General features: G+C 40.1%; 1 protein-coding gene across 2 annotated transcripts; it reads left to right on the forward strand.

The window, feature by feature from the left end:
* Positions 1–1,313: 1,313 nt before the first annotated feature.
* Positions 1,314–25,207, forward strand: LOC146461744 (transmembrane protein 106B-like). 2 transcript variants are annotated; one of them, XM_085086488.1, is made up of 8 exons: positions 1,314–1,564; positions 20,226–20,289; positions 20,805–20,967; positions 21,757–21,897; positions 21,999–22,051; positions 22,821–22,865; positions 23,676–23,799; positions 24,028–25,207. In XM_085086488.1, exons 1-7 carry the CDS (start codon positions 1,354–1,356, stop codon positions 23,791–23,793), a joined length of 795 nt encoding a protein of 264 aa, XP_084942614.1. In that variant the 5' UTR covers positions 1,314–1,353; the 3' UTR covers positions 23,794–23,799; positions 24,028–25,207. The 2 variants fall into 2 exon arrangements, with proteins under 2 accessions (XP_084942614.1, XP_084942613.1); XM_085086487.1 differs by having other exon boundaries at positions 23,676–25,207.
* Positions 25,208–25,435: the final 228 nt, after the last annotated feature.

The raw sequence follows: 25,435 nt of genomic DNA on the forward strand, positions 1-25,435 counted from the left end.
ATTAGCCAGTCAGAATTTACTTCCTAATATGGTCTAATATGGACACTCTTTCGGAAAATAAATCAAAGAAATGATCATTACAACGCTTCACCAAACCACGAAACATCGGCTGGCATGCTCGAATTAAAAAAAACCCCCAAAGTTTACTCTAGCTTCTCTGAAAATCCGGAGTAACTAGGAAATACCCCGCCACTCCAAAAGTAACCCTGAAACGCGTGGATACGTGGCTACGCAGATACAGTGATAAATACCACCCCCTCTCCCCCACATAGCCTCGCGGCTACGCAGCTACGTGGCTACGCGGCTACGTGGCTACGCAGCTACGTGGCTACGCAGCTACGTTGCTACGCGGCTAACGTGGCTACGCAGCTAGCACGCTTGTTTCGGCTCGTGGATTAAAAAACGAGATATATTCATGTTTCGGGTGCCACTCTTTTCAGGATTACTTTTTGAGTGGCGGGGTATTCCCTAGTTAAGTAAGCCGAAGATCCTTTCCACCACAACCTCTTCCGAGAGCGTTTTTCCGGCTAGACTGATCGATTTATCTTCGCTCTTGAATTTTTTGACGGGCTCTTTGCGAGCGGCTGTCATTTTGTTTGTTATGAACCCTTCTTTATTTGGGCGAAAAACACATCTGTGCTCCTGATTGGTCGGCTAATAAACCCCAGGTTGTTTCAAAACATTATAGCAGAATAGGCCTCCTGCAACAGTTGATCACATGACCAAAAATTGGCAAACTTGCATCTGCAGCTATATGAATTACAGAAATGCAAAGAACATATTTTAGTTAGCTGGAACACCAATTTTCAGACCAATAACCTTTAAGGCTGAGATTTCAGGACGATTTGAATGTTGGAAAAATTGTACGGTTTTGTATGGGAGAGAGAAAGGCTTGCCATCCAGTCACGTTTTCCGTAGTTCATCGCACAAAAAGGAGCTGGTACATAACTACGCAGAAAGAAAGAGGGTGACAAACTTAGCTGGAATATACATTTTCAGACCAATAAAATGAAAGCAAAAAATTTTGTGCGAGTTATAAAATTGGAAAATTTACAAGGATTTGTATGGAAAAGCACTGAAGCGTGACTGGATGGCAAGCTGGCTTTTTCTCATACAAATCCTTCTAATTTTGAACGTCCATAAAAATTCCCCGTTAGAAGATATAAGCCTGACATTGACAATGTCAAGTTATTTTTATACGTTCTTTCCATTTTTGATAAAATCATTTGCTAAAAATAGGTAAATCATAGGTCACGTGATTAGCTGTTGCAAAAGGCCTATTTCGACGCTTCGGGGTTATATGCTTCTCGGGTGAATGCCTCACTGGTTCAGGAAAAACACAGCGAGCGGGACATGTCAGATTTTCCGAAAAATATTCTCTCCGACCAAAGCAGTGACGGAAACGTTCATGAAGAAATTTTTTCTGGGACAGCTGCTACAGCTCAGGCACCTAGTTCACCGTACGGAAATGAAGAATTCGACGGGAGAGCTATAAACGAGCATGACAGAGATACATTAACCCAGACATGTCCGACGTGTCGAGGCGGTGGAAAACTCACAAAAGGTTAGTTGATTTTGCTTTACATTTTGTAAGCATCAGGAGATGAAAGGAGCGGACTTGAGCAGTTAAATGAGTTCAGTTTGACGTTGTAGTTTATTAAGCTACGGTATGATAAGTTAAGATTTTCGGAGGGTCTGCCAAATCTGCGAGTCAGCGAGTGATGCGATCCACCGTGCGAGTCATGCGAGCCATTTTTTTTTTTTTTTTTTCGATTGGTCTGGGAGGTCGTCGATCATTTCACCAACAACCAAATTTAAATTTGGCTACAAAAGTGCTTGAAATTGAAATATTCCATGAAAATATCGTTACCTCGCTTCCGCTGCCAGAACTATTGCTGGTGCGTCAAATAGGAAATATGGGCGAAACATCTTGGACGAATTTTGATATTGGATGTGGGAGAAGATCACGCTATTCTTTCGTCAGAACATGAGACACGGCTGGGTGCAAAGATTACGTGGGACTCGTTGACGAGCGTGTGAGCTTGGATGGCTGCGAAAGTGTTGCTAGTAACTACACCGAACTAGAAATGACCACCTCGAATGTGGTTTGGATCCCAAGTCATGCGTTGGAGACGAGGGGGTGGAAGGGGGGGGGGGGGGGGGAAGCATTCTGGAAAGGACTCTGTTTAGCTAAAAGAATCGCTGTGAAAGAAAAGACTGTATCTGACTTTTCTCATTTTAAACAAGACCTAAATCGGCATTAAATTTACTTCGAAGACAGCCAGTCATAAAAATAATTTCCAGTCGTTGATGTTAGATGCTTACAACGCCCCAATTTCAATACAGCAAAACAGCTTCACGTATTCAGTGATAGAAAAAATAGGTCCACAATGCGTACATGTGTGTAGTGCGAGATTGTACCTCATACATGTAGGTCATCTTGTGTGGTCGATGAATATCATGGCCATGAAATGAAGGCAACGACAGCAAGTGAAACAAAATTAGAATGGCTTGTTAGAATCTCCTTATCTGTTTTCAGGAGATGCTTGCTGTTAACGTTCAGACATTTCCTTATTGTGCTTTAGGGATAAAGAAAGTTATATAGGTCAAACACATGGCAGAGGAAGCCATACAATAGTATATTGTACAAGCAAAGTGTTTAATAATTCAAATGCTTTATTGGCATACTTATTGGTGTCAATACTAATGCTAACAAGTTTAAAATCATGACGGATATGATACTATCAACGAGAGTTTTTCCATGAACTGTAACACAACTTGGGCAGATACAACAATGTAACAGTAACAGAATGAACCATAGAATATAAGTTTGTAACACAATTAAGCTGTAGAACAGTAGACATGTTGCAATGAAGTTTGTTAAGGAATCATTCTTTTTGTATGTGGAAATAATTGTTATTATCATGACGAAAGATTAGGAGAAACCTTCATCAATGAAAAAGAAACATGGGCGAAAGTGCAGTATTTTTTATGATTACACTCAACACTGGAGTCTGAAAGCACTTCCATAATGACTTTGTTGTTTAGTGAGTTTGGACGACCTTCTGTAGGCCATGTTACTTGAATATTTCCCTTGGTTTCCTATTGGAAAAATATGAAAAATAATCAAGATCAAACAGTAGGATGTACACAATGCTCGGAATGCCGGTTATGTCAATAAATCAATAAATGCAACAAAACAACCAATACAAGAATAGGCCTTATCACGGTTTTCGACGCCATTTTGACGAGTAGGCAAACACGTCTAAAATAACCGTGTTTGTATGGAAATCCGATGACAAAACTCATGAATTGGAAACTTTTAGCACTAGTAAAAGGATTTTAAGAAACAAATTTGGAGGGATGTAGCTGTGCCAGAAAGCGTCCAGTCGTGTTTTGAACTTTCCATACATTTGTCTGTTTTTTTTTCCCGCGAACTATTTTTAGTAGCAGTTCACGGCTGGTTCGCTATACAGACAAATGTATGGAAAATTCAAAACACGACTGGACGCTTTCTAGCACAGCTACATCCCTCCAATTTTTTTCTTAAAATCCTTTTACTAGTGTTAAAAGTTTCCAATTCATGAATTTTTCAGAAGCGATGTTTTATGAAAGTTATTTGACATCGGATTTCCATACAAACACTTGTATTTCAGACGTGTTTGCCTACTCGTCAAAATGGCGTCGAAAACCGTGATAAGGCCTATTTAGTTTCACCAGGGAGTTTCATCCTGATCGCTCGACCTGGCTGTAGCGGTGTTAGCGGTTGACTCTTCGAGTTGTACCGCTGCTCTTGTATGGCTTTGCGCTTTGCCAACTTGTCTCCTATCTGGCTGTCTACTTTTGGCTCCAGCAGTTTCGTTTGGGTTGGCAACAGCGTTCGTGTTCTTCCGGACCATCAGACGTTGGACTGGTGAGGTTCCTAGACCTTCTGACGGGGTGTTTCTCCAGTCTAAGAACGCTAGTGGGGGATCTTTGTTGTCGGCTGTGCTTTCTTTAGCAGCGCTTTGCAAACTTTGACGGCGTTCTCCGCTTTTCCGTTCGACTGAGGATAGCGCGGGCTTGAGGTCTTGCGCTCAAATCTCCACGTCTCGGCGAAATTCGCAAATTCAGACGAGCTGAATTGTGTCCCATTGTCTGTATCAAGGACTTCCGGAATACCATGTCTGGCAAACTGGACTTTAAGTGCATGGATCACGCTTGCTGACGTGATTCGTTTCAGTTCCTGTACTTCGAAGTAATTTGACCAGTAGTCCACCATAATCAGGAACTGTTGTGGTCCAAGCTCGATAATGTCAGCTCCAACTTTGGACCAAGAACGACAGGGCATTTCATGTGGCTGGAGTTCTTCTCGGCATTGCTCTGGCTGGTATTACTGGCAAACGCTGCACTTGGAAACGTAATCTTTGACTTTCGCGTTGATTCTTGGCCAATAGAGTAGCTCCCGGGCTCTGCTTAGGGATCCACCGATTCCTATGTGCGACCTGTGAATTTTTTTGAGCATATCAGCTCGCAGCGATTGAGGAACAACCCGTCGTTCTCCGCGATAAACCAGTCCACCATCTTCAATTAGCTCGTTTCGGCTGTCGTAGTAAAGCCCCAAGGCAGTCTTTTCGACATAATAACTGCATCTCTGGGTCATCTGCTGTGACTCGTTTGAACTCTTGCAGTCGGTTGGGCCATACAGAAAGTCCATCTTCATGCTCAGGGAATCTGCAATGAACATTAGACGGCCTTTCTCGTACTAAATGTCAACTGCGCTTTCTCGTACTAAATGTCAACTGCGCATTCTCTGTAGTCGTTTGGGTGACTGCTGTATAGGCTTTTTGAATACCGCTTGTAGAGGCTCATAGTCAGACTCAACGTGTACGATGTCGCGGCCATATATGTACTGGTCAAACTTGTGACAAGACCATACGATGACAAGAAGCTCTTTCTCGGTCTGGGCCGGCGTATTTATCTGGTTTCTGTTTCTGTGAGCGTTTTGAGGCGCAACACACTGGCTGACCTTTCTGCATGAGGACAGCTCCCAGACCTGTTTCAGATGCGTCGCACTGAATGGTAACTTCTTCATTCACGTTGTAGTACTCGAGTACTGGAGATTCAGTTAGGTACTTCTTCACAGTATTAAACGCGATACTTTGCTGCGTCATCCAATGCCACTCCACGTCTTTATCTTCTAATCTCCGCAACGGCTCTACCATTTTGCTCAGATGCGGCATGAACTTAGAAAGGTAGTTCACCATTCCAAGGAAACGTTTAAGTGCTGTGGCGTCTTCTGGCTCAGGCATGGAAACGATCGCTTCAATCTTCCGGGGGTCGGGTTTGAGTCCCTCGGGAGTAAGCAGGTGCCCCATGAATAGTACGTTTGTCTGAGCACGACTGACTTTCTGTTTGTTCAGTTTCAAGTTCCCGGCATTCTCTGCATCTTGTGAAGAATGATCGCTCATTTTGTTCTAGGCTCTTGTAAGCTTCTTCAGTGGTGTCGCTGAAACCAGCGATAACAAAGTCATCAGTAATGACTTCTACGCCTTGAAGCCCCTCCACAAATGTGTGTATGGTTCTTTGCCATACTTCTGGAAAGGAACAGATACCGAAGGGCATGTGAAGCCAACAGTAGCGTCCAAAGGGAGTGTTGAATGTGGTTTTGTAGCTTGACTAGCGGTCTAGTTTCTTCTGCCAGAATCCGTCTTTTGCGTCAACCACTGTGAAAAGCTTAGCTTTGTCAAGTCGAGTAGCGACCTCTTCTATGGTAGGCATCTGGTAGTGCTCTCGCTTGATCGCTTCGTTCAGATCCCTTGGGTCCAAAAAATTCGAATTTTGTTACTGGCTCTGTTACTGGTGTGATGACGTTTCCCTGTACTAGTTCGTCAAACTTTTCATTTTGGGCGTACTGCAACTGGTACTCTCCTCGGGGGGTGAACTTTCGGTTTTACCCTCTCGTCCGTGATGATTTTATACTCGCCTGGAAGGATCGTGTTGCTTTGTGGCGATATCGTGAGCGATAATACGTCACAATCAGCTAGCCTGACGATTCCAAGCGCAATACTTGTGTTCTTTATTTAAACTCGGTTAAAAATCTTCAGTAATGAATAGTATATTTTTATCACAATCATTTGCAGAAATTAAAATAACTATAAAAAAAACTTATTTACAAGATTGCCGAGTGGGAATCGAATGTTTCAAGTGCGCGGTTGATATTCCTCTTAAACTGCCCAATTGATCTGATCGCCCTAATACTTTCAGGAAGAGAATTCCACAGTAAGGCACCGCTATAGCTAAAGCTACCTTTCAAATTGTTAGTACGCGGCTTGTGTAAGTTTAACTTACGGAAAGAATCACGCAAGTCATACTCTGTGTGTCGCTCACTGAATAATTCACGCAAGCACAATGGGGCTAACCCGTTGAGGGACTTAAACATCATGATATAGCTTTTTGCTTTCTTCTTCTTAATGATAGCTAGTCCCACTTCAATGTTTCAAGAAGCAGGCTTGAGTTTACCTCGCAGTTGGCTTGCAGAATAACTCTAGCTGCTTGGTTTTGCAATTTGAGTGATAGGATAGGATAGGCTGATAATCGCCATTTGCGACATTAAAAGTCAGAGTTTTCTTTCTGTCCTTACGCCAGACTGGGAGATTTATCTTTCCGGCGATTTGTTTTCGTTCACCAGTGTAGGAAACAATTGATTTGTTGCATTTCCTTAGCATTTCGACAGTGTCATCTCCAGTGATTGATTTGTACACTTTGAGTGGTGTGGCGTTCGCAGGGAAGCTAAGTGTTAACCAAAAAAGGCACAATATCGATAGACGATGGTTTACTGGTGTGCTTTTTATGGTGAAAAGTCAGGTATCCCAGGGGAACCCCAAAAAGGGACGATTTCTGACACTCCGATCGAAACTCCGACACTGAAATATGGAAAACTAAACGAGCACGAGGTGATTGCCCGAGTGGGCCCTGGGAATACTATGGAAACCGGAAATAGACTGCACTAGTCCCAGGGCCCCGTAACTAGTAACTAAACGTTCTATTAGGGTTCGTCACAAGTGGTAATAAATCGCATTCGGATCTAGTGTCCACTTGAAAACGGACTTCATTTCCGGCCTGCCGTCGGTTAGGGCTGGACTGTTCTCCAACAGTGCAAATTTCATATTGATCAGGTCCATCATCTAATTGCACGGTAGCAACAGTCTTGCTGCGGCAAAGCGATTGGTAGTGATTCATGTTGCCACATCAGTGACATTTCTGACCAAATGCCAGACATTCATGTCCTCTATTTACAACAAAACTGATCGAAAGCGCGGCAAACAACGCGACCAGGCCTCAATGACAGTGCAGTCCCAGGGTCTTTCGGCCATTTTTAGCCCATTGGGTGCCAGGAATAATTTTGTGCACTGGGAAACTTATTTAAGAATTGGTTCATGCTTAGCGTGCGTATATCGCGTTATGGATGCACGCGGGAAGTTTGGAGAACACGAGAGAAGCGTAAGAGTTACGCATCGAGCAACTCTAGCTTCTTGAGTGTTCTCCAAACTTCCTAAGTGCATCCATAACTCGGTATACGCACAGCTAAAAGCATGAACCAATTCTTTTATAACATAGTGAAAATAAAGTAAATGATTCCTGGAAAACAGGTTTGTTTCTGATTAATTGCAAAATTCTCTGTACAAAAAAAGGTAAAAGTGGTTTTGCAAATCGGTTTAACCTTAACGTTTCATTAAACTTCGACAAGCTCTTATAAATATACATTTTTATGGTGTTGTCTCCCTGTAAAAAAGTTTTTTTATAACATAGCGCGCGCATGCTTCCCTCATCTGACTTGCACACTTCATCGGATGGACGCACGGCCGTGCGTATGTTGAGAAATGTACCATGATGACGCCAATAGGAATTAGATTAGGATGGACGCGCGCTATGTTATAAATGTGCATTGCATATATGGGCCACCGAAATTAAAGCGTGTACATTTAGCTGTTGGCGCCGACAGCATTGATTGAACACTTGAAGGCATCTTTTTTAAAAAGCCTTTCATTCGGCCAGATTGACTCGTACTTCGAAATTTGTGGCATACTGGAAAACTAATTTTAAAGAAATTCATCGTAAAGATTAAAAAAGCAAACGTTCACTCGCCAAATTCTCTCCGCAGTCGCTGAAAGTTCCCACTCGCTCAGTGAATTTCTCCCTTCGTCAAACCACATGGTCGAAAGCAGGAAGAGGGGTTCATGTATGACCCCATGAAAAGGGTTTGGGTTAGGGTTAAGGTTACAGAGACTCGTCGTAATCTTTCGTCCTCGAATTCAATGTTTCCGATTACCCTTTACGTCCTTTTCTCGAATCCAATTGGTCGATTATCCCAAACTTCATCACGATTGGTCGTCACGATTATATATCGACACGGTTATGCATATTTCTGCTAACACGAAAATTTCCCCTTCATATTAGCCATGAGATAGTGTAAAATTTGATAAGAGCCTTATGCGTGTTACGTATGGTATGGCATGGTATGATGTGGTATTTTATTTTATTTATCCATATTATACGGATGAGTACAATACGTCATATTTTGCGATTATATAAAGTACTTATCGAATTTCCTTTCGCTCTTCCATAGTGTCTACGTGCTTCGCACTAGACACAAAAAGCAAACGTTCACTCAGTAAATTCTCTCCGCAGTCGCTGAAAGTTCCCACTCGCTCAGTGAATTTCTCCCCTCGTGAAAGCAGAGACTCGTCATAATCTTTCGTCGTCGAATTCAATGCTTCCGACTACCCTTTGCGTTCTTAGGGACCGATCGTTTATTACGTCCTAGGGGGGGGCGGTGTTTTTTGAGGGGGGGTAATTTTTTTAAATGAGCTCTTTTTGGGGGGGTAATTTTTTACCTTGTACGAAAAGTGAGTGGGGTAAAATTTTAAGACATACAAAAGGTACCAACTAAATGTATTTAGCAATCATTCTCATCAATCATAGAGTTGGTAAAACCGACTAGAAACTTCTCCATATCGCTACTATTCTTCAGAGCGACAAAGATCTTGCACGTAATAGGTTGAGTAATGACATGGACATGCAAACCGTGTATTTCATCAAGCAGTTTATCTCTGAAGGCTTGTTTATCTGGGCAAAAAAAATTGACTAAAAGACGAATAGAGATGGTAGGCTTCTTCAAAATCTATATATCCACATCCATACATCGAATGCTCCTGTACTGCTCTCAAACCCCGAGCTGCTTTGACCTTCTGTGTACCTTCTTTTGACAAGTGAAGAATAGACTCCAGCAATAACAAAACATCGTTATTATCAAAACATTCAAGAGATATTCTAAGGTACATTTCCTTACTTGAATTTCGCCTAACTTCTGATTGTTTCTCTTGCCAGTTCAGATTCAGAGAGCTAGCGACTCGCATGTAACCAAGCGTTGTGCCCAGGAACTTCTCAACAATTCAACCACAAGGCCAACCATTGGGGGGGGGGGGAGGGGGGGTAAAATTTTCAAACTGTCATTGTAGTGGGGGGTAGAACTTTTGTTTAAAAAAATTTGGGGGGGGGGGGTAAAATTTTCAAACACTCGATTTTTTAGAAAACCACCGCCCCCCCCTAGGACGTAATTAACGATCGGTCCCTTATCTCGAATCCAATCGGTCGAATATCCCAAACTTCGTCACAATTGGTCGTCACGATTATATATCGACAGGTTATCGACATGGTTACGCATATTTGTGCTAACACGTAAATTCCAACTTGATACAGACTCGTACCCAGTCGTTATTTACGTGTTTTGTGGGGCGAGAAGATTGGATACAAGGATGGATTGAGGCACGCAGGGTGTCATGGGAAGAGGCGAACGAAAAATAGCTGTCTGGCCATTAGCATCACGTATACGTGAAACACAAACGGCAAAACTGACCACGTGACCACGATTTTCCCGCCATTTTTCGCGTTTGCCGGTTGCCGGTTGCCCGCGTTTCTACGTGAAAACAGGCTATTTCGCGTTTGAGGTCTACGTGAGAACTACGTAAGTATTTCTTCCTTTTTTCTCATACACACAAGTATTTAACTGTTGAAAATAAGTACCCCAATAATTTTTCCGACAAGTCATACTAGGGCAAATTAAGTTTCACGTTTAAAAATCCTTCATAACTCACTCCTTATGGCACTTTTCTTCATGAACTCACCACGGTGAGTCGCAAAACAGCTTCATGGAAACTCGCAAAAGCTAAGCACACGCGAAGCTAAAGTCAAAAGGTTCACGCTATTTTACGTGAAACGTGAAACGGCAAACGTCACCTTGCCGTTTCACGTAAACGCGATGCTAAATCTCTCTAATGTAAAACCTGATAAGAACGACCCTTAGGCGAAACGACCGGATTCCCACTCGAATATGAGTGTTATGTCATATTTTTCGATTACAGTAGAACCTCGATTTAACGAACCTCTATTTAACGAAGTCCTCGATATAACGAATGATATTCTATGTTCCAGCCAAAGTTACAGTAAAATGTATGGAATAGAACCTCGATATAACAAATTCTTCGATATAACGCACATATTCCGGAAGCCCAAACGTAAAATTTACCTCGATATAACGAATTACCATGTCGACACGCGACAGAAGATAAACGCTGGACAGATCAACAGGCAACATATCCTTAAAATCCTTATGTTAAAGTCAGGCGCGAAAGAGCAAAAATTTCTGCGTTCGCCGTCGTCAATGGAGGACACATTTTTCAGTGAGGATGCAAGCCAGAAAAAAGAGGCAATCTACATTGAAAGAATTCTTTCATTAAACATAAACTGCTGCTGGTTTCTATTTTCTAGCATCTACCATTTTTTGTTTAAGTTTAGTTATGGACAGAACGCAACTCGCGTGTCGAGAAACTGAAGAAACTCTTGATTATCATTGATATGTAGCTATGTTTGGACTGTAAATGTTTTTGGCAAAGGTACAGACATTGAAGCAAACACATTAAATCTTTGAAATCCGGAAATGTTGGGTAGTGCAACATAACAACACTAAAGCCCGTTTCCTTGTTTACATAGACAATTTTCTGTATAACCTCTATGTTGCTACATTTTTAAATCGCTACGCTGAAAGTGTCGTTTTTTACTTGGGCGGAGCGCCAAGTTATAAAATAGGATTTCTTCGTCTACGCCAAAACGCAGTGATCTACTGCGCGTGCGCTACATGTTGGCCGAGTCTACGAGTCTGCATATATTCATCATAAGCCGCCATTACGGGACAAAAAACAAGGATGAAAATTAACAAAACGAATATCGTATTCTTGAAAGAAAACAGCTAGTATGTGTGTTGTCTGCTAACTCCTTCCATTGAACGAAACTAAGGGGCAACTTTCCTTTCAGGACGGATATTTTCCAAAAGTTCGACTTCAATTAACCTCAGACGCTCTTTTGGCTCTTCTCGATAAATCCCCATTCGGTGTCAAACGTACGAATCGATAAGATCAGGACGTAAACACTGAATTTACATACAGCCGAGCAAAACATTTCATTTCTCTGGCCGCAATATGAAAAAGAAAACGTTCAATTAACTTTAAAGATTCAAGACCATTTCGTGGGTGAAAGGCTTAAGGTAAAGTAGGAAACTAAAACTAAAGCTTCGAAAAAAAATTTCATCCGGGGTCCAGTGTGAGCGATAAGATCTATTCACCAGAACAAATGTAAACACTGAAAGTTTGCTAATGCCTAGTGACAATCTACGCTTGACGAATTAATTTCTTTATTTACGTTCACTTGGATAAAACCAAAATGTGATCCCCACGGGAAAACAGGGAAAAAGGTGAACGCACGGGCACGCCAAATTGACACGCTAAACGTAGAATCTGGAAAAAAAATCTTTCCTTCGGAGTCGAGTGTTAGCGATAAGATCGATTCATTGGAACAAAGGTAAACGCCGAAAATTTGCATATTCATACCAACAACAACTGAGTACCGCAACGCTAAACGCATTTTTATTTTTACGTTGGATAAAGCCAAAATAGCAACTTTAGCACCCGGGCTTTAGCAAAACTGAAAGCCCCTTCCGATGTTACAAAACTTGGAAAGAAGCCGTCGTTTGGATGCAGAAAGGAATTGCCACGCTGAAAACACCGGGAAGAAATCGGTCACGAGCTGAGCCTGAGTATCAGAAAAGCCTGATACTCAGGCTATCACGAGCTTAGCCTGAGTATCAGGCTTTTCGGGGTGGGGGGAGGGGGGGAAGAAGGGGAAGAGAGGAAGGGGAAAAGGGAAGAAAAGCCTGACACAAAAGCATTGAGATGAGTATTCCGCCCCCTCGATGAGCATGACGCTTCGCCGTAAATAGCAGCCAATCCAAATAACTTCCGGTCATGCAACTGTCATGTCAGCGATGACCGCTGTGAGAAATATGAATTGAAGTTACACAGACAGCTCCATTGCAAAAGTCTCTCCAAACAAAACATTTTCTGTTGAGCACCACTGAGCAGAATTCGCGACTAAATACAGCTTCATTACAGGAGGAAAATACAAATCTCACAGTTCAGGATGGCAAGAAGTGATGATAAAAACGCAGCCGTAACTAATCAAAAGACAAATAGCCGTGATAAGAAACACAAGATCTCAGCTGCGAAAACAAATAGGCGGCCGGATAAAGATTATTAAACAGTTCAAATCCTAACTAGAGGGGCTGTACTGTCACTGGACGCACTGAAACAAGCCAAACGTACCAAACCCAAATAAAATGCCTCAACGGGTATAAGAACGACGGTTGCTCAACAGGCGATAAACGCAGCGCTCGTAACCCAGAAATGACCTTTGATATCAAAATACAAAACATGCGACAGTTGCATTGTTTAGTCTATCATGATAATTTTTGTTTCCGGCGGTGTGACGTAACCTGTTGTGTTTCGTCCAATCAGCGCCAACGTCCAAAATCCGGACGTTCGACACAAACTTCTGAAAGGTTTTGTGTCAGGCCTTCCTTTCCTCTTCACCCCCTTCCCCTCCCCCTCCCCCTCCCCCTCCCCTTCCCCCCTCCCCTTAGGAAGGCCTGATACTCAGGCTATCACGAGCAAGGCAACCAAAATCGTTCACGTGTATCAAGTTTCATCCGGCGACGCGGCATTCAGAAAGAAAATATTTTCGGCGGTTGTTGGAAGGAAAACTGGACTGTTTCTGCTTGTTATTCAATCGCCACGGGAGCTGCAGTGTCTTTCCACTTTATAAACCCAGCTTCTTTCAATCTTTAAATCCTGGAAACACTCTCTTTTGTGTCATGATATTTTGTCCATTGGCAATCACGCAAAACCACTAAAAGAATGAACGTAGACTTCGACCTTTGCGTTGCCTTCCAGTGCGAGTGAAGTTTATTTTCTTTTTTGCGTGTTTAATAAACAAATAACTGTTGACATAATTTGAAATAGTTCATTCTTTGGTCACTCACAGAGCGCGTTGATTTTGTCATTAAAGTTCTGTCCTATTCCAGTGATCATGAAATAGATTCGTTGAGTTAACTTTCTGTAAATCGGATGTTCTGTGAGGTTTGCCTTATCCGCACGCGTCCTATATAAAACGCATGTCTTTTCGCACGCGTGTCATCTTGCACGTTCTGTGTGACATTTTGCTATCGTGCGCTGTGAACAGTGAAAAAGCTGGAACATCTCTCATAGCAAGCCCAGAAAAAAAGGGTATCAGGGTGGAAAGGTATTCGCACAAATACCCCTCTGTCGCCAAAATTCATCATTACCACTGGAACCGCAAATACTCCTTTGTCGCCAAAATCCATCATTATCTTAGATGCACCTCATGGTTACAATATCCGACGTGTTTAGTATTAAAGAGAGTAATGTTTTATTTTGTTTGCGTGACATTTTCGGTCGAACTACACTGATCACGTTTATCGCAAATATGATGCCTAACACTCTCAGCGAATCTTTTATCGTTCACCTGTCACCAAAGACTGAACTATTAAACGTGCATGCTCAGAAACTCCTAATACAACGGCGCCCAAGTAAACGCTCCCACAGCGTCTTGTTTGTAAACAAAAGCTGCGCGTCTGCTCAAAAGTGAAAATTATTGCTACTGAAATGCTTAATGAATTGCAACTCAAAACGTGGCACTTCTGGGTGACGAAAATTGCATTGAATTGCGTGACAGAAGTCACCTGTGTTACAAATCAATTATTAACTATGACCTCGATATAACGAACATTTTGGTCGTTTCCCATCAAGTTCGTTATATCGAGGTTTTCGATATAACGAACCCTCGATTTAACGAACAAATTTGGCCGGTCCCCAGCGACTTCGTTAAATCGAGGTTCCACTGTATATGAAGTACATATCGAATTTTCTTTCGCTCTTCCAAAAAGTCAACCAATGTAATAAAAGATAAAGGGCTACAAGTCATGGTGGTGGAAACGGCAGGGGCGATGGCAACGATGGTGTCAAAGTGCTGCTTTCTCTGCTGAAGTAGCGAACGCAAAGTCACTTCGCGCAACAGGATATCGGAGACATCCTCTAGACGTTGTCGGTTTGTGTTGTCCCACTCTAAGAATTTAATATTGCGATCTTATTCATCCTTTTCCGATGCTCTTGTTCTCATGCGAATGTTACTACTTTGGGCGGAGCCCAAGTTATAAAAATTCGTAAGTCTCAAATTGCAAAGAGGGGTCTACTGCGCGTGCGCTACACGTTGGCCGAGTGTTAAGTCTGCATGTATTCATCATAAGCCGCCATTACGGGACAAAAAGCAAGGACGTAAAATCAACACAACGAATAACGTGTACTTAATAGAAAACAGCTAGTATGTGTGTTGTCTGCTAACTCCTTCCATTGAACGAAACTAAGGGGCAACTTTCCTTTCAGGACGGATATTTTCCAAAAGTTCGTCTTTGATTACTGCTCGACCATTCATTGTAGTTTTTCAGGTGTTCTAGCCTCCTTCAGGAAATTCGAGTTTCTTTTTCTACGGGTTTGCTTTATTAAATGAGCTGTTTATAATTATGTGAAATTTGAGAGCAGGTGTAAAAAAAAAAAAACTGAAGTAAATAAAATACAGGGCCGTAGCAGGCCTTGAGAAACTGGGGGGGGGGGGGGGGGGGGGGCCGAAAGATTTTTAAAGGCACGCTGTCACGGAGGTGGTCAAAAGTTCTCAACTATTTTACTAAGATCCTCTTCTCTAACATGAAATTGCTCTTACAGGACCGTGAAAGAAGATATGAAACAATTTCTCAGAGCAAGAATAAACTATAATCACTTTTTAGCCATTTTTCCAAGATACATACGAAGTACTTGAAAAAACTGGCCAATGTTTTCAAGTTCCAATCCATTTCCATCCTAGCCATCCGCAGATAAAGATGAATGATACTAGGTTCTGTGCACTAGTAGGGTTAATTGTTGTTAATAAAACTGAACTATTATTTTGACGTTTACATCCATACAGACATGTTTTTCGGCTAGTCAAAGTGACATTAAAAATAAGTGACACTGCCCCTTTAAGTAGCTTGTTGTATTTTAAAAGTAAAGGGTTTTGGGTCCAGAGAACCTCTTGAAATGTTCTCTCTATATTGAAACCAGCAGATATATATTTCACCTGTCAGAGTCATCAGAGTAAGTCCGTGGTCATTTAGACTGTTTGAGTTGCCTTAGACACAAACGCAGACTTCATTGGAAGATCGTACTTCGAAAACTTTCCAAACAAATGCTTGCGCCGGTGATTATCTCCCACAAACAAATTGGCAACCTCAACCATGTCCATACCATCTGCTAATTCCTTGTGGACATGCAAAAGCATGAGGTGGTTGAGCCTGGCCTCTCCCATGGTTGAACGCAGGGTAGGTCTTGACCCGCATTAAGGTGGCCTGCGCGCGAGAACGAGTGTGCACTGACGGCATTGGTTGCTGGTATGACAAGCATAAGTTTACCAAGTATGCAAATGTCATAAATAGGAGTTTTTCCGGCATCAGGGTGACCATGGTACCATGGTTTTTCATTGCCAACCATGGTTGACCATGGTCGACAGTGTTGTGACCATGCTGCCTGACCATGGTGACTCTTTTACTGCTGACCATGGTTCATGGTCAACCATGGTTAAAAAATGTCACTATCAAGTATTGAAAGATACTGTGTAGAAAGTTGCAGTTGATGTGTGTGAGGATGAAGAAAAGTGATTTTCATCAATTTTAGATCACATTTATAAGCACTGAAGTAAAATTACTGAACGCCATGGAAAACCATGTTCAACCATGTCCAAACATGTCCAACCATGAGTGTCACTCATGCGCTAGATAATAGATTCGCTAATACACAAGTAAAACTGTTTTTGTTTCAACACATTTAAAGCATAAATTTTTGCTGCTTCACTGAAATAAATATAACAGAAAGGAAGATAAAATAAAACTTTAACACTTTTGCGTCGCTTTTTGTCAACCATGAAATACCATGACTGACCATGTTTAAGAGGACTAACCCAATAGTGATTTTTAGTATATGTTTTTCTTCACTTGGAGCTCTTGCCTAGTTAGCAGAACAAGTGGTAGTCCTTGTTTTTAAAATTCTAGCTTGCACACGAGGCTTATGCGGGGAAATCTTTGCAGGTGCAAATGGTTTCTAATATATTCCCCCGCCTGTCGAGCCTCCATTGCAAGCTCGATCCAGTTCAATACCGAGAATACGAATATGGTCTATTCACATGTATAATTCACTGTTTCTTTGTTGTAAGTTTTAATCTTAACCATGGCAAATTTTAATTAATATGCAACAATTAATAACAAAATGGTTTGGAAGAAAGAGAAAGGAATTGTTTACGTTGTCTTATTACCACAAGAGTGAGCTGTATTTTTTTGTATGTTATTTTAATTGGACGTATAAAGACATAAAACCAAGATGAGCAACTGATATAAGTATTTTAAACTGGCTTCCTTTCAAGGAAAGCTTTAATACTAAAAAACATGAGCTTACAATTTTATTATTAGTCGTACACTGAACTGCATTTGTGAAAACACTATTACTTTCAAACCTTCTTTGATGAATCTTGACTCCATTAAATGCCAAAAAGAACAGCAATGCTTTGAATGATAATTTCAACGACCTTCATGCGCAATGCTAGCTTTTAAAATGAGCAAGAAAGCGTCTGCAGCTGGAGTCTGACTGAGTACCGGCAGCCATCTTGGATTTCATTCAATAAACAAAGCCATTTTGGTCAGCAGATATGACACTGCGGGCTCGTGAAAAGACCGTTTCATTTTAGATTTTAGGCTGGATTCAAGCGTTTAGGAGACATTTCCTCTGGATTTTTACCTCTGTTAAGCTAAAAAATGATGGATTATAGCAGCAAATGTGGATAACTACTTTTAGAAAGAGGTAAGATTTCACACAATAATTTTGATGAAAGTCTACGTGAGAATGTGTGATTTTATAGATCTTCTGGGCGAGTGCAATTGCCCCTCTTGAATTTTATAGAGCAAATTCGAGATTTTTGAAGTAGACATTCCCTATTTATTTTTAATACAAAGCTTTCGCATTATTGTTTTTACGGGGTAATAAATATTATTATTATTTGTAGCCGGTTTGATATAATGTCTTGGTATAGGCTGAAGACTTACATGATCTTGATTTGAATGAAGCATGGAGATCAGTTCATGATCAACTTCATGCCCAATTTGGGTGTATATTTTTGTAACTGTCACCTCAGATGTTAGAATGCACTCATTTTACACAGGAACCAACAAGATCACTGTGATCACTCAGAAGAACTCACTCAAAGTGCTCAATTTTCTGTTTTACTACAGATTTTCAACTCAATATTGTTGTCAAGCCGATACTCAAGACTGTACTGAGCTTCAGAGTGAAGTTACCAAATCCTGCTCAACAAGATAAGTCGACCACTATGATCGTTGGACTCTTAATTTTAACTGATTCATTTTATTATGAATCGTGCCTTTTGCTACTACTGTACTACTCAGGAATATTAATTACATGAATTTACATGAATTATGTAAAGCCTGATCAAAGAAAAGTAATAAATTCCTGTCCAGATGTCACTCAGTTACTACTTGTGGTTAAAGCCTTTAGTGTAATTTTAAGCTTTATAAATAAAGCTGTTTCCATTATAATGGCAAATCATGATCAGTGAAATGTTTTAATCGATGAATTCCATGGAAATTCATTAAGAATGCAGTTGTGTTCCATGCAATAGTTCTTGTGATTAATCAATAACTTCCAGATTTTAAACGGTACCAATCTAGTGAAGCATTGACAGGCTCTGCCTTGCCATTTCATGGTTGACCATTGTGTTATATTAGTAATTGGTATGTTATTTAAATAGATCAAAACTATGGCATGTTTGACCATGGTTTTCCATGGATGAAACTAAGGACATGGTTGACCATGGTTTTCCATGGTATGTATTAAACTAAGGACATGGTTGACCATGGTTTTCCATGGTATGTATCAAACTAAGGACATGGTTGACCATGGTCAAACATGGTATGTATCAAACTAAGGACATGGTGTCAACCACGATTGACCCTGTTTCTTTCCACAGCCAGCTTGACCGTGGTCAACCATGGTCGGCCTTGTGCCATTTAACGTCCATGGTCGACCATGGTTAAACCATGGTTGCACCATTGTCAAACCATGGTTGACCATGGTTGGCATCCATGATCAACCATGTTTAAACCATGGTTGACCATGGTATGTCCATGGTCCTGTTGCAGGGGAAATAAATGCGAGCATTTCCGCGTGACTGAAAAAAGTCCAGCAGGTCAGCAATGTCGAATCAGGAAGTGTTGTACCCCATTGACCTCACCATGTCTGGAAGAAGGGACAGCTGGGTTTCTAGCTTGTACTGCTGCAGGTCGTTATCCCCGTACACGGCCATCACTTTCACAAGTTCTTTTTCGTGGTCTTTACCTGCTACCGCCTTCAGAAGAAGTTCCTGTATGCTTTGGTAGACCTTGAAATCCTTCTGATTAAATTTAGTGCGAATACACTCTATGGTGACGTCAATTGCTGAATAATACGTGTGGCGGAAACGCTCCTTGGTTGTAGAAGGAAAGTAATGTAATTGTATGCCACTGTCTCCTTCTTTCCACGCGGGAGCTCCAGTCGTCGTTTTCTTGGCAGCTGTGGCTCGGCGACTGCATCCACTTCACTTTTCCTCTTTAACAACCTCCAGTCTAAAACAAATCAAATGCGACTTCACTTCTATCCCTAGATAGAGTCTTGCATACATCTTCAGCTAGTCGCTGTCGTTGGGAATGATTCCTTTCGGAATTATTGACATCTTGTTATTGTTTCAAACCTCTGGGAGATGAAATTTTATTTTAAACTTCTTATGGTCTCTTATGCTTGTATATGTGTTTACTTTTCAGGGACAAAAAACTGTGGAGGGGGGGAGGGAGGTGGGCACGGGCCTTCCCAGGCTCCTCCCCTTGGTACGGCCCTGTTTAATAAATCACTTAAATTATTTTAAGTGTCACTGTATTTATTGCAGAACACTTGTTGGGGACACTCTCCAGATCAGATAAAATAGACCTTTATCACTAGGCGGCCATCCTGAGTCTCGGAGGAATAAAAACCTTTTTTTTTTTTGCACGGCAAGCCTCAGCCAGACGCAAATTCAGTGCCAGGCTTGCCGTGCAAAAACAAAGCTTTTTATTCACCTGAGACTCAACATGGCCGCTGTGTGATAAAGGTCTACTGGAATTTGGAAATGTTGGTTTTTGAGGAGAGAGGAAAACTGGAGTACCCGGAGAAAAACCTCTCGGAGCAGGGACTAGAACCAACAACAAACTCAACCGACATATAACACTGAGTCTGGGAATTGAACATAGGCTGCATTGCTGGAAGGCAAACGTTCTCACCACTTCACCATCCCTGCTCCATACTGGCTTGAAGGAAAGGTGTACTGCAGTGAAATGACATTATAGGAAAGGGGACGTATCACTTTCTTGGTCAGGAAATCTTAAACAGACCTTACGCTTGCTCAGTTTTCACATGAACTTGTGATATTTCTAAGATTTTGCAACAAAACTGGGGCTATTAGTATGGCAAAATTTTTAGAAATTCAGCCTTGGGTATAGCGCAGCATACAAAATGGTGGTAGTGCTTTCAAAAAACAGGGTAAGGTTGGATTCTAGAATGTGACATATGCCTGTTCAGTTGCAGTGATAGCAGGTGATGCAAGCTTCAAGGAGTGGTGGTGCACTGAGAAATTACAATGTCAACTGACTTTTTATTGTTTCTTTTTTCTTGTAGAGCAAGAACATGACTTGGTTGCATTGATTCCTGTGAGAGACCGACGACTCAAGCCAAGAAGAACGTGAGTCTTTTTTTCTCCTAACATAAAAATTACAGAGATTAAATCAATTGCTGTTAAGAATGCTGCCTAAAAGTTAAAATTCTTACAAACTAGAAACAAAAATAAATAAATAAATACATACATACATATAAATAAATACTTATATTATTAATTAATTTCTGAGTCCACCAATGTGGCCCGGGTTTGATTCCTGGGCTCATCCTCAAATGTGGGTTGAGTTTCTTGTTGGTTCTTGTCCTTCCTTGGAGAAGTTTGTCTCCGGGTTCTGCAGTTTTCCTGACTCCTCAAAAACCAATTTCAATTTCAAAATTCAATCTGGAATCTGACTGTTATTAGTGTCACCCTTGTTAAACAAAGTTGATTGATTGATTGATTGATTGATTGATTGATTGATTGATTGATTGATTGATTGATTGATTGATTGATTTATTTATTTATTTATATGTTTATTTATTTAGCACCCTATTGTTTTTAAAAAAGAGCATACCGTATTAACTTTTAAAAATTTTTTTTAGGGTTCTGTATCTCTTGTTAGCTATTTTTGTTTGCTTGGCAATCTCTGTTGTCATTGGCGTAATACTTTTTCCAAGAAATATATCAATTCACTTGGTCAGTGCATCTCCGATGAACATCGCCTTACGAAAGTCAAACAGGACAGGTCCTTTTATTGTTATTGATGTGAGTATTTTATGTGTATTTTCAGTATTTTATTAAAATGCAATTTAGCTTAACTAGGTATGATTTAACATAATGTCTCACAATTTTTGCCTATGAAACTGACCAGTAAGGACAGCAACATATATAGTTATAGACTGTTACATGTAGTTATTTTAATAAAGCTAAATTTCTGGAAAAACTTTTTTGGATTAAAACATACAATAGTTGTACAAAATAATGTGAATTATTTTAATGAATATAAGAATAGGAAGAAAAATATACAAGTAAAATTAAACTGTAAAACTAGTAATAATCAAAGATTAGGGAGTGTGTTAGATGATCTTGATCCCAAGCTCTCTCTCCTTTGCCAAGTTGGTGATGATGTCATCTGCGCCTGCAAAATCTGCGAGGGATGCCAGATATGCATCCCAAGATCCATTCATTCGTTAATTGACCCATACAATCTCAACTCCAGTCTATATTAGGAGTGCATTCTTTCAACGTTGAAGGCAAATATACACAATAAAAATGTAAAATGAGAGATGGAACCATGGACAGTCAATTTGTGTTTGGTTCACATGTTGTATTTGTGTGAAAATACAGTGTTGTATGTACTTATTTGTCATTCCTCTTGTTGTAGTCAAGTCATCAGATTATAGAAATGTGTTAAAATTACATTCTGGAGGAATTTTCTAGAACCCCACATTTATTTATTACAGAATATATTTTCAAATAATATTTATGCATGATTTTTCTCAGATTTGAGTAATACACTTGTTTGACCTAATAATTTTGTCTTTACTCAAACAGACTACTATTACCATCAAGAATTCCAACTTTTTTGAGGCAGTGTTGGATGGATTTAGCATTGAAGTGAATTGGGAAGATTATGTGGTGGCAAATCCTGACATTAAAGAAACAATTAAAGTCTCTGCACGCTCCAGTCATAATGTATGTTATTTTTTTGTCACAGCCATGATTTTTGAAGCCGGCTTTTCATTCAGTTAGTAAACCGCATTTTTCTTTTTTTTTTTTTTGTTTTTTATTTGCAGCATACTTTTGAGGTGAAAACTACATATGCTAAACAGGAAGCAATAAAAATAAGGTAACATTTTTGCTTGTTAATAAACAACAAAACTCTTGTTTTATGGCAAAAATGGCTGTAAAAATCCTACTTGTTGTTCTACCTCCCTGGTCCTTCAGGTGTAGTGGGAAAAAACAACAGTAACTAAGATGTAAAACTGCCAATAAAATCTTCTTCATTTTTAGTGACCCATTTTAGTGCAGAGTTTGAATAACAGAGCACTGTAATTGAAAGGTTTTGTGCAAGTGACTTTTTTGCCTTAAAATCAAAATTGCTCCAAGTAAGCCCTCCAATTTCTTTTGTTCACAACAACCAATGCTTCACTCAACTTGGTTCAGTCTCGTATACAAAATAAATCAGTTGAGTATTGGTATATCTTTTGTGTAGGTCGCTTTTGCTTTCTAGAAAAGTAAATCTATTTCTTGTTTATTTGGCATTTTGCTCAAAAATTAAGTACGCAACTTTAGTTAGTTTCTTACATGACAACTGGGTTCTGTGCCAAAATACGGCTTATTTGGAGCACTTTTGATTTTAAGGCAAAAAGTCTCATAATTATGCCTCTCCTGAACAAAATCCTTCAATTCTTGTTGTTTTCTGATGACTAAATAGGATGCCAAATTCTTAGATTTCACTCCCTTTTATTTTTTCAGCCAAACATGCACACAAGTGTTGACTCTGAACAGTCCTTCCACTCAGTATTAAGACAATCATTCCAAATAGGTTATAGATACGAGCAAGTTTTGAATGTTAGTTAAGAGATTGTACATTTTTGGCCGGTTTGTCTTTGCAGGAGAATTTGTTGTGGTTGGTCATTTAATCTGGCATTCTTTATAACGTGAGTAAAATCTTCAATCCTGCCTTAGTCACTTTTCAGCAACAAAGGAAAATAATACAAGGATCAGTTGTGTTGATTGTTCGTACAAATGTGTTTACTGTTTTGTGGTTTAAATTTGACTTTGGTTTTTAATTTTTAAAACCAGTTTGATTTTTATTTCATTTCTTCCAGATAATGGAAGTGAATGTCAGACAAAGAGAAATTAAAATTAAAATTCCCGTGTATTAATTTTTTAATTTTCTCACCTGAATCTACACATCACCCAAAGAACTTCTGCGAAAAAATGTTTCGATTTGCAGAATATACAATTTTTTTTTTAAACCCTATATTTTTACCTGTGCTGCTGACTAGGAAGGCAAAGGACATCATTATTCAGGAACCAGTGCTAGAGTGTTGCAAACAAAATGAAGGCAAAATGGTTATTGTTGATATTTTGTTGTTGGTCTTCGTGTTACATCTGCAATGCCGAAGAGAGCTTGTCTGACACAGCAATTGAACAGCTAAGATGAAATTGAAGTCACATGTTCCTCTGTCTATGTCACAGCTCTGAGAGAACCGAGAGAAGACTAAGGGAAGCGGTGAGCCCAAATGGCAGCAAATTTTAAGGTTTTCGAAAATCATTTTAAAAAATTGTTTTATCCAAGTCGCTAAATTTTTTTGTGGAACTTCTTTGTTAGACAAATTTGAGCCACAACGTTATCCTAAAGGTAACCTATTTGCAGATTAATCTGCTCCACTAAAAAAAAATCTGGAGTATTTTATTGTAGCTGTAGACATGTCTCTTATCCGTTTATGTCCATTTGTCTGTAGGGTGTCAGCAAAAACGCATTCACTGACAGTTTCATCAGAGGCTTCTGACAATGGCTTTAAATACATCAACTGTGAATTTAATGGCTTGAAATGTTTACCCTGGAATGATGCTACATAATCAATGGTGAGTTCTCCTGGCCAGAAAGTACTTAAAGAGTACTGTGAAGGGAAGAGGTGTAAATACAGTACGTGTGATCCTGTGTTGGGGTTAGTCACAAGAATGATGTTTAGGGAGATTAGAGAGTTGAAAGCTGTGTTTAGGCTACTCCAGTCAGGCAGGTAGGTACTAATTTTGTCACAGAAACGCACACTTGGGAGTTGGCATCTAGCACATTTTGTGGTTCCTATCTAGAAAGGTGCAGTTGGCAAGTTTGGAATACCTGTGGTTAGACTGAGGAATAAGGCACCTATGGTGTACACTATGAATACATACAGCTTCCTCTCACTGCTCTGGGTCCAAGTTGGTGAGAAACAACTGTTTTCACAGGCTACTGGTGGTCCTATTACATCAAAGATTACCTCACATGTTGAGGCATAATAAATTTATTGATAGATGTATTTTTTTTTCAGTCATTGACACAGGTATACTTGAAGTAAGAAAATCCGAGTTCTCCCAACCTAGTTTATTGGTTTAGTTAAGCTACCATGAGTCTCCCGTAGCTCAGTAGTAGAGCATCTGTACCAGTAATGTGCAGTTCCAGAAAAAATCCATACCCACCCCATGGAAGGTCATCAAAAATTCCTAGGGGGAGGGTGGTCTTGAAAGTCAAAATTTTCGAAGCAAAGTATAAAGCTAAACTGGAATTTCCTAGGGGTAGCAGGGGTGCAAAACAAAAGACCTTGCGTGGGGGAGTATGGATATTTTCTGGAACTGCACAATTGGAAGGTCATAGGTTTGACTCTAGGCTTGATTACCAGCTGCTGTGCGGGAAACAAGCCCACACTCACCCGCGGAGGAAAGCCGGACCCAAGGGAGTGGCAGAAATCGAGCCTAGTTTGACTCCTGTTAGAAGGACTTGGATTTTCTTTTTCTGAGTATGCCTGTGTCACTTACTGAAAAAATACACATTTATTCACCAAGCTTAAAACATTACGTCACATTATTTCACAATACATTTATTAGTCCAATTTCATTGGTACAATATGTTTGACATGAGATTTAAGTGCTGCATGTATGCTCAAAGAGTTTAACAATATTATTGTGATTAACTTTCTTAAATAATCATAATAATGATCAATAATTATTAATAAAATCATTTGTAACAAAATTGGCTTATATAAACTAATTGTAGCCTACAAGCAAAATTATGTTTTTGTGCTTTTTTTAATTCCTTTTTTCATACATTTATCAGGGGCCCGTTTCTCGAAAGTCCCAGTAACTTATCGGGCCCGATAAGTGATTTTGGTGATGAATGTTTCTTAACAGAAGTCAATATTTCTTAGCTTTGAATACTAAATGTTAAAATCTTATAATTCTGTGAAAACATTGGCCAAGTACCATGCCTGCAATCACTGTGTAATCGGCGATTAAAAATATAGTTATCGGGCCCGATAAGTTACCGGGTCTTTCGAGAAACGGGCCCCAGGTCTGTTCAGACTAGAAAAAGCATGTGTTTTATAGTACAAATTAAATTAATGTAATAATTGACAATGTAAGTTTTTCAAAATTTCAATGTGTTGGGATTTTGATTAAAATAATCAATAAGAAATCAGTTTTCACAATACTTTCTAGAGCAAATATTAAAAAAAAACTTGGGAAA

Source organism: Pavona decussata, unplaced genomic scaffold, assembly GCF_977016875.1.
Source record: "Pavona decussata unplaced genomic scaffold, jaPavDecu1.1 SCAFFOLD_195, whole genome shotgun sequence".
Classification (NCBI taxonomy): domain Eukaryota; kingdom Metazoa; phylum Cnidaria; class Anthozoa; order Scleractinia; family Agariciidae; genus Pavona; species Pavona decussata.